The sequence below is a fragment of the Dictyostelium purpureum genome (genome assembly GCF_000190715.1).
Source record: "Dictyostelium purpureum unplaced genomic scaffold DICPUscaffold_139, whole genome shotgun sequence".
Classification (NCBI taxonomy): Eukaryota; Evosea; class Eumycetozoa; order Dictyosteliales; family Dictyosteliaceae; genus Dictyostelium; species Dictyostelium purpureum.
Window position 1 is genome coordinate 62663 of NW_003519476.1, and position 9417 is coordinate 72079.

At 24.7% G+C, this 9417-nt stretch overlaps 4 protein-coding genes across 4 annotated transcripts in view; 3 read left to right on the plus strand and 1 right to left on the minus strand.

The window, feature by feature from the left end:
• Positions 1-613: 613 nt before the first annotated feature.
• DICPUDRAFT_48016 (uncharacterized protein) lies at positions 614-3857 on the plus strand. Its single transcript, XM_003288532.1, has 4 exons — positions 614-776; positions 924-1279; positions 1420-2788; positions 2876-3857. The coding sequence occupies exons 1-4, from the start codon at positions 740-742 to the stop codon at positions 3808-3810; spliced, it is 2697 nt and encodes an 898-aa protein (XP_003288580.1). The 5' UTR covers positions 614-739; the 3' UTR covers positions 3811-3857.
• An 824-nt stretch (positions 3858-4681) lies between these two features.
• On the plus strand, positions 4682-5209 carry DICPUDRAFT_152846 (uncharacterized protein; the record flags this gene model as incomplete). Its single annotated transcript, XM_003288533.1, has 1 exon — positions 4682-5209. The coding sequence occupies one exon, from the start codon at positions 4682-4684 to the stop codon at positions 5207-5209; it is 528 nt and encodes a 175-aa protein (XP_003288581.1).
• A 620-nt stretch (positions 5210-5829) lies between these two features.
• Positions 5830-6487, plus strand: DICPUDRAFT_152847 (uncharacterized protein; the record flags this gene model as incomplete). The annotated part of the gene is made up of 3 exons (XM_003288534.1): positions 5830-5917; positions 5977-6228; positions 6282-6487. 3 exons carry the CDS (start codon positions 5830-5832, stop codon positions 6485-6487), a joined length of 546 nt encoding a protein of 181 aa, XP_003288582.1.
• A 1780-nt stretch (positions 6488-8267) lies between these two features.
• DICPUDRAFT_79387 (uncharacterized protein) overlaps positions 8268-9417 on the minus strand; it is a gene marked incomplete at both ends in the record, with an annotated part of 1493 nt that continues 343 nt past the window's right edge. Inside the window, 2 exons of the mRNA XM_003288550.1 lie at positions 8268-8285; positions 8791-9413. Of these exons, the coding sequence (XP_003288598.1) occupies positions 8268-8285; positions 8791-9413 (641 nt within the window). The remainder of the gene's footprint in view (positions 8286-8790; positions 9414-9417) is intronic.

The following is a 9417-nucleotide window of genomic DNA, read 5'->3' on the forward strand; positions in this document are numbered from 1 at the left end:
AATGATATAAAATTTTATTGGTATTGTTACATTGAATATATACAAATAATATTTCTATATAGAAAGCCAGCTTTAAAAAATAATATTATAGAAGATAAAAAAAATTTCTTAAATATTTTTTGTCAGAATCAGAAAAAAAAAACAATCAAATATATTCTTTATTCACGTATCTTTTTCCTGTATAAATTTTTTGAACATATATTAATATAAAATTTATCTTGTTTTTTTATATTTTTGATAAATAAGAACATAGCTTAAAATAAAAATTAAATTTTGGCTCTTTTTCGAAAAATATAGTTGAACCAAAGATGAATCAACTTTCTTTTGAAAAAGCCCAAATGATTGGATAAACAAAATTAATGATACTATTGTTGGTGCGCTATGATAAAAAATTAAACCTAACCAGTGTTTTTTAGAATTACCATTGCCAATTATTTGTTTAATTGTTCTTTAAATAAAATTAATTTGTTTTTAAATTTAATTTAAAAAAAAAAAAAAAAAAAAAGTAAAAAATTAATTTTTTATTTTTTTATTTTTTTTTATTTTTTTTTTTAAAAAATTTTTTTTATTTTTTTTTTAAAATTTTTTTTTTTTGATTTTTTTCATTTATTTTGTATTATTTATTTTTTTTATTTATTTTCATTTAATTAATATAATATCACCTCAATAGAGATAATTCTTTTTATATTTATCAAAATCATTAAAAGAAATCCCTAAAAGGTGTTGTAATAATAATAAAATGTCAGACTCAAAATATTTTCAAACCACCAAAAAAGGTAAATTTTAAACATAAAAATACTTATTGTAAACTCAATCATAGCATATTTCAAAATATTGGATCGTTGGATAGTTGGAATTAATGGTTAAAAATGAATCAATAAATAAAAAAACTAATAAATATATATCTTTATAATAAATAATAGGTGAAATTCACGAATTAAAAGAAGAATTATTATCTCAAAGAGAAGATAAAAAGAAAGAAGCTGTTAAAAAAGTTATTGCAGCAATGACAGTTGGTAAAGATGTTAGTATGCTCTTTACTCATGTTCTCAATTGCATGCAAACCCACAATTTAGAATTAAAGAAATTAGTCTATCTCTACGTTATGAATTATGCAAAGAACCACCCAGATCGTGCTATTCTTGCAGTCAACACTTTCCAAAAAGATGCTTCTGATCCAAATCCATTAATTAGAGCTTTAGCAGTTAGAACTATGGGTTGTATTAGAGTTGATAACATTACCGAACATCTTTGTGAACCATTAAGACATGCTTTAAAGGTAAATATTAAAATAAAGTTAATGGCTATAATAATAATAATAATAATAATAATAATAATAATAATAATAATAATAATAATAATAATAATAATAATAATAATAATAATAGTTTATTAACATTTTTAATTTTTAAAATTTAGGATCAAGATCCATATGTTAGAAAAACTGCAGCAGTTTGTGTTGCTAAACTCTATGATGTTAATCCAGATTTAGTTGAAAATCAAGGATTTTTAAATATTTTAAATGATTTATTAGGTGATTCAAATCCAATGGTTGTAGCTAATGCAGTTGCATCATTAACAGAAATTGATGAAGTTAGTAAAAAAGAAGTATTTAGAATTCATTCAAATAATTTAAATAAATTATTAGCAGCATTAAATGAATGTACAGAATGGGGTCAAGTTTTCATTTTAAATTCATTATGCAAGTATACACCAAAAGATAGCCAAGAAGCTGAAAGTGTTTGTGAACGTGTTGCTCCTCGTCTTCAACATGCCAACTCAGCAGTCGTTTTATCTGCCGTTAAAGTTTTAATGAAATACATGAACTCTATTCAATCAAATGACGTCATTCGTTTATTATGCAAGAAAATGGCACCACCACTTGTCACTCTTCTTTCAAAAGAACCAGAAATTCAATTCCTTGGTCTTCGTAACATCAATTTAATTGTTCAAAAACGTCCAGAGATTCTTCAATATGAAATGAAAGTTTTCTTCTGTAAATATAACGATCCAATCTATGTTAAAATGGAAAAACTCGAAATTATGATCATGTTAGCCAACGAAAAGAACATTGAAGAGGTTCTTTTAGAATTTAAAGAATATGCCACCGAGGTCGATGTTGAATTTGTCAGAAAAGCTGTTCGTGCCATTGGTCGTTGTGCAATTAAAATCGATCGTGCCTCTGAACGTTGTATTCAAGTTTTACTCGATCTTATCCAAACTAAAGTTAATTATGTAGTTCAAGAAGCTATCATTGTCATCAAAGATATCTTTAGAAAATACCCAAACAAATACGAAGGTATCATTGCTACTCTTTGTGCTAATCTCGAATCACTTGACGAACCAGAAGCCAAGGCTTCAATGATTTGGATTATTGGTGAATACGCCGAACGTATTGACAATGCTCACGACCTCTTAAACTCTTTCTTAGAAGGTTTTAAAGATGAAAACAGTCAAGTTCAACTCCAACTTTTAACTGCCATCGTTAAACTTTTCCTTAAACGTCCAAAAGATGCCCAACAAATGGTTCAAACTGTTTTAAATCTTTCAACTCAAGAATCTGATAATCCAGATCTTCGTGATCGTGGTTTTGTTTATTGGAGACTTTTATCAACCGATTTTGAAGCTGCCAAAGCTGTTGTTCTCTCAGAAAAACCACTCATCACAGATACTACTAGCCATTTAGATGAATCATTATTAAATGAATTAATCTTAAACATTTCAACTCTTGCCTCTGTTTACCATAAACCACCAGAAACATTTGTTACCAAATTAAAGGGTGTCAAACGTGGTATGAGAAAGGAAGAAGATGACGATGAAGAACCAGATTATGTCGATGATGATAATATTCAAGGTGGTGGTCAACAACAACAAGCCTATCAACAACAACAAGGTGGCCAACAACAAGGTGGTCAACAACAACAACAACAAAGATCAGGTAACCTTATTGATCTTGATCTTTCAGATCTTGGTGGTGCTTTACCATCCTATGGTCAAAATAGTAATGGTTATGGTTCGCCACAACAACAATTTAATGGTAATCCAAATGATTTATCATTCCTTGGAGGTGGTAATCAAGGTCAAGCACAATCACCAATTAATAAAGTTGTTGTATTTGGTGGTGATAGATCACAATCAATTCAAATTAGTGGTGCCTTCACTAGATACAATGGTAGAATTAATTTAGAATTAAATCTTTTCAACACCTCCCCAAATGTTATGTCCAAATTCAAGATTCAATTCTATCAAAATTGTTTTGGAATTTCACCAGCCGAAGCTATTCTTACCTGTGGTGCTATTGAAGGTGGTCAAAATACTGATGTATCAATCCCAATTTCCTGCAACGGCCAACTCTTTAGTCCATTTAACCCAGTTATTGATATGGCTATGATGGTATTACCTTCACAAGAAAAATTCCTCTTCAAGATGAACTTCCCATTCCATTGCTTATTAACCGAAACTGGTCGTTTAGATCGTGAAAATTATCTTTCCATGTGGAAATCTATTCCCGAATCAAATGAACGTTCAGTAGAAATTCAAGTTCGTCTCCCACATGTCGATGTTGAATCAATTCTTCGTCGTCTCAACTCTAAAAATATTTTCGAAATCGTCAGAAAGAAAGCTCCAAACCAAGAAATCTCTTTCCTCTCTTGTAAAACCGAAAATTCAGTCTATATTTTAATCGAGTTAGCATTTAACAGTGCTCCAAATCAAAGAACTACTTGCAGATGTTCATCTAAAACAACCTCTCCAGATATTATTCAATTATTTGAACATAATTTAGATTTATTAATTAATAATCAAATTTAAATAAATACAATAGTAATAGTTAATTTTATATATTTTTAATTTTTTTTAAAACATCATTTTCTTTAGTTTTTTTATTTTTCATTATTATTTATCATTATTTTACATTACGCATTGTTTTATTTACAATATGTAAAATTAAATATTAATATTAATTTTTTTGTTGATTAATGTCAAATCTATAAAAGAAAAATTTGTATTTTCTTTCTTATTTTATATATGTTTAGATTAATTTTTAATTTAGCAAATTTTTTTATTTTTTATTGTAGAAGACGGTCAAGTTTGCACACAAATTTTGTTATTTCATTATGGAATTGGATTTTCTTCTTTGCACAGTAAGTTTTTAAAAAATTAAATACAATATAGCTTTTTTTTTTTTTTAATATAAGCAATAAAAAACTATATAAAATTTTTTTATTCAAAAATTTTAAATATAATAATATTTAATTTAATTATAATAATTTTAATTTGATTATAATAATATTTAATTATAATATTGAATCATTTTTTTTTTTTTTCTCCATATTAATTTAAAATATCAAAATTTTTTTCAACAATAGTTTTTTTTATTTTTTTTTTTATTTTTTTTTTTTTAAAAAATAATTATAATAGTTATAGATAAAAAGATATGCACAAAATAGAATATAATAACATCAAGTATATAGAAGAATTCAATGATTGTTTATTTTTTTCAATATGGAGAAATAAATATTTAAATAATTTAATTTTTTCTTTTTTAGTATTTTATAAAATTGCATTTTTTAATTCAAAACATACATTTAAAAGTTTAAAAAATTTTATTTATAGAGATTTTTTGACTAGGTTAACAATAAAAGAAGATAAAAATACACAAAATTCACTATATGGCCAAACAATGCCTTTCAATTTAATACCAAATTCTGTAATGGTGCTATATATAAAGAAGAAAATTTTAATGTCTAGCACCGATATTCCAGATTCAATAAAAATTTTAAATTTTGATAAAAATTTTACCTCTATCTCCTCAACATTGTTTTTAAATACAAATATTGTTAAATTAACATTTGGTAGGAGTGTTAAAATTGCAAAAGGAACTTATTTACCAAAGTGCTTAGAGATTTTACATTTAAATCATAAAGATCAATGCCATTTATTATCAAGTGTTCCTTTACCAGAATCACTTCATACTTTAATTCTTGGAGACTGTACAGAGAATATAAATATTCCCAAAACAATAAATTTTTTAGTTTTTGTAAAAAAATTTAAAAGAAACTTACCCAAAATTCCAATTAATGTATCCAAACTTAAAATTACAGATAATTATAAAAAACCTATAACTAAATCCATGTTACCATTACTTTTAGAAGTTTTTCAAATAGGAGATGCTATTATCAATATTGAAGAGTTTAGAAGATATAATTAAGAACAGATATTCTTTTTCTTAGTTTCTTTATAAAATATTTTAAATAAAATAAATATATAAATTTATATTTTAATATAACTTTAAAAAAGTTTGTAAGTCTAACAAATTTTATTTTATATAATTTATAAAATTTTTTTTTAGAGAATACCATTTTTTTCATTTTTTTTTCATTTTTTTTTTAAAAAATTTTAAAATTATTATCATTATTAATAATTATCAACAACTTTATAAAATGAATACTATCAATAAAAGAAAAGCAATCAATAACTTATATCAAAGTCGATGAAAAATTGTAACTGAAGAACTCTTTTTGGTCAATAGTGATACGTATACACGACTTGAAAATACACATTATGGAATATCAATAGAAGAGGTTATTAGTTTGTTTTTCAATAAAAAATTTGTAAATAGCTTTTTGGAGCTTATAAATCTCAATTTAGGTAAAATCAACTCAGAAAAAGAAGACATTTATAAAAGAGAAGTTGAATGAGGTTCCAAAAAGTATAAATTCAAGCCTATTTCAAAGATTACCAAAGAAGAGCTTTTTGAATATTGGTCTATTACCATTAATGTTAGATTTGGGTGTTTTTAAAACAATTATAAATCAAAGTAATAAAAAAATGAAAGATAGATTCTATTTGGTACAATCAACAACCAAATTTACAGATGATCAAATTAAAAGAATTGCAGGTGAAAGGAGTGATATTAGTTTTGATTTGGTAGAAGGAATTAAAGTTTGCACCCTTGATGAAACAATATATATATAGATTTAAGATGCAGACTCAAAGAGAAATATATTCATAATAATAATAAATCTCCAGTTATGTATTTAACTCGTAAACCTCATACAAATGGTCTTTTAAACTATATGGTTGGAACCTTTTTAGAATGTATTCATCATTTGTCATCCCCTAAAAAAAGCACCGTATCACAATCTAAAAGAGGGTCTGTTAAAGAATTTAAATATCCATATATTATAGAGTTTTTAAACAAGTTAGATAATGAAATTCATCCCTCAAGTAGTGTTAATCACGTGAAGTAGGAAGGTATAAAGATCTTAAATTTCATTTAGTTGGTGATAGTGCATTTTTTTCCAAAGATAATTTAAATCATATTGTAAATAAAGCTTGGTTGGCAACAATTTCAGATTTCTCAAGTAGCAAACTTAAAACATTGCTCAAAGATACATTAAAATATGATAAGAGTTGGATTGAAATTGAACTTGATGGTTATTATAAAGTCTGTAAAATTGATAAAAGAGAAAGTTCCTACATTTAAATCAATTGCAACAATTGGTTTTAAAATTCAAAATCGTGAAGGTAACCCAAGCAAAGGTTCTAAAAATTGACCCGAACTTAGAAACCCCTTTTTTCAAAAAATAAACTAAATTTTATTCCCTATAATTTAATAATTTTTTACCTTTATCAAAAATATAATGAAAATAAAATAAAAATAAAAAAAACAAATTAAAATTAAAAAAATTAAATAAAAAAAATATCTAAACATCAGATGGAAAAAGATTAAAATTTTATAATTAAAATTTTTTTTATTTTAAAATAACTGACACATTTATTAATTTAAAAATACTCCACAGATTGATTTCTAAAATCATAATCCTTGTTTCAATATATACTTGAACTAACCCTCTTTATTCACCTCTTATAACACTACTTGACCAATTACTTGAACCACAGCTTACTAAGATCTTGCCACCATTTGAACCACATTTGATTTTGCTTTATGCTATTTAATATATATACCATCATTGGAACTAATCACATTTATTACTTAAAATACCACTTGACCAAATATTTGAAGGCACATCTAACCAATACTTTAATCCACATTTGAACCACAACTTGAATATGCTTTATGCTTTTTAATATATACCATGGGAACTAATAACATCTATTCATTGCTTAAAACCCCATTTGACTAAATACTTGAACCCCAACTTATGCTTTTTATTTACCATCTTTTAATTTGTTTAAATATTTGCAGGACTGATATTTTAATTGAATGGAATATCCTCTACAATTATATTACTTTAAGGTTTGGTAAACCTACCCAATATTGTGTGTGAATATTATTAGTTTGAAATATATTTTTAATTATTAAAAATTATTTAAATTTAAAAATTTAATTTTTATTGTCATTATAATTTTTTTTTTTTTTTTTTTTTTTTTTTTTTTCTATATATTTTAAATTACTGTTATTAAATTTATATTAAATTTATTGCGGGTTAATGTGAGTGGGGTATTTGTGAATTTATTTTAATTGGATGATATTGATAATAAAATGAAAAAAAAAAAAAAAAAAAAAAAATAAATATAAAAAAAATAATTTGGAGGCAACAAATTTTAATATTAAAAAGCTTTATTATAATATTATTTTGAATAGATTTTAAGACTTTTTTATTTAGTTGTAAATAAAAATTTATTTGAAGGATATTCCTAAATACGGTTTTTAAATTTAATATTCGATCCTTTTTTCGAATAACATGTTAGATATCTCGGATTCTAACATGTTATTAATAATATAATTATTAATAACATTGTATAAATTTATTAATTTTTAATTTTTTAAAAATTTAAAAAAATTAATTATTTTAAAATTAATTTTTTTTTAAAAATTTTTTAAATTAATTTTTTAATTTTTAATTTTTAATTTCATTTTTTTTTGAAAACCGGTACGGTTCAGAGCTTTAATAAATATAATTTGGAGGTATTCCTGCATCAAGTTGATCTATGTCACACCATAGTTTTTTAAATTTGTTTTTAATTTGATGAACATAGTTTTAATTTTTTTATCTATAAAAGCTATTGATAAATGAGTCATATTTCTCTATAAATTTTGGGATCAACATTATTTGATACCTGACCACTATATATTAGATAGTCTTTTGATACATGTACTATTTATTTGAACAGTGGTTATTATGACTATTATGATTACTATATATATGATGTTTGGTTCTAAGTTTTATATTATTATTTTTTTTTTTTTTTTTTTTATTTTTTTTTTCTTTTTTTAATTTTCTTTTTTTAGACATATTTTTTCATTTTTTTCCATAATTCTGAAATATGTAAAAAAATAAAATTGCCTAAAAAAGAATGAAGTGTTATTGGTGGTTTTGGGGGACAATCTACCCATGTTCCAAAATTTCCCCCTTCTGATGGTGCACCTATAAAATGGTATCTGAATTCTGGTGCAAATAATTTTGGATAAGTAGATGAGGCTATGCGAGCATTTGATTGTTGTGTTGGTTGTGGGGTAGGAATCGGAGTTTGAGTTTGAGTTGGATTTGTAATTGTAATTGAATTTGGAATGGAGCTTTTGATATTGGTGTTACAGTATTATTGGTGTTGGAGTGAGGATGAATTAGTTGATGGTGCGCCAAATGGTGTAGATGAAGTTTATGGTGCGCCAAATGGTGATGGTGTAGTTGTTGATGGTGCGCCAAATAGTGATGGTGTAGATGAAATTGATGGTGCGCCAAATGGATGTTTTTTAGTTGTCAATGGTGCGCCAAATGGTGATGTTGTAGTTGTCGATGGTGGGCTAAATGATGATCCTAAAACTTCTCTTAGACGATTGTTTTCATCATTTAGTTGGTTAATTTGGGATGAAAATTTTTGATGAATGTCTTGCTTTTCTTTTTCATGTAGTTTCTTCAATGATTCCAGTTCTTCTTTTAGTTGATCGATGTCATTTTCATATTGGGAGTTGTTTTGAAGAGGATTATTTAATGATTCTAATTGATGTTTTAGTTTATTATTTTCTTCATTCAATTGGTTAATTTCTTCAGTTCTTTTGTCTTTAAGTGATTCTAATTCTTCTTTTAATTGTTTAATTTGATTTTCATATTCAGCTTTTTCGTATTGTTCATTTTGATCGTTATTATAAAGAGAGTCTTGTTGATCTAATATTTCTTTATTATCAAGATTTAATAATTTTTCAATTTGATTTAATAATTCCTCTTTATCTCTATCTTTTTGTTTTAATGATTCTAATTGTTCTTTTAATTGATTGTTTTCATTATTTAGCTGATTAATTTGATCTTGGTTATTAGATTGAGCCAATTGTTCTTTTAATATTTCTAACTGATCTATTAATTCTTTATTTTGTTCATTTAATTTATTAATTTGGTTAATAAGCTGATCAGTATCAATATCATTTTTAGTTTGATTCATTTGCTCTTTTTCTTG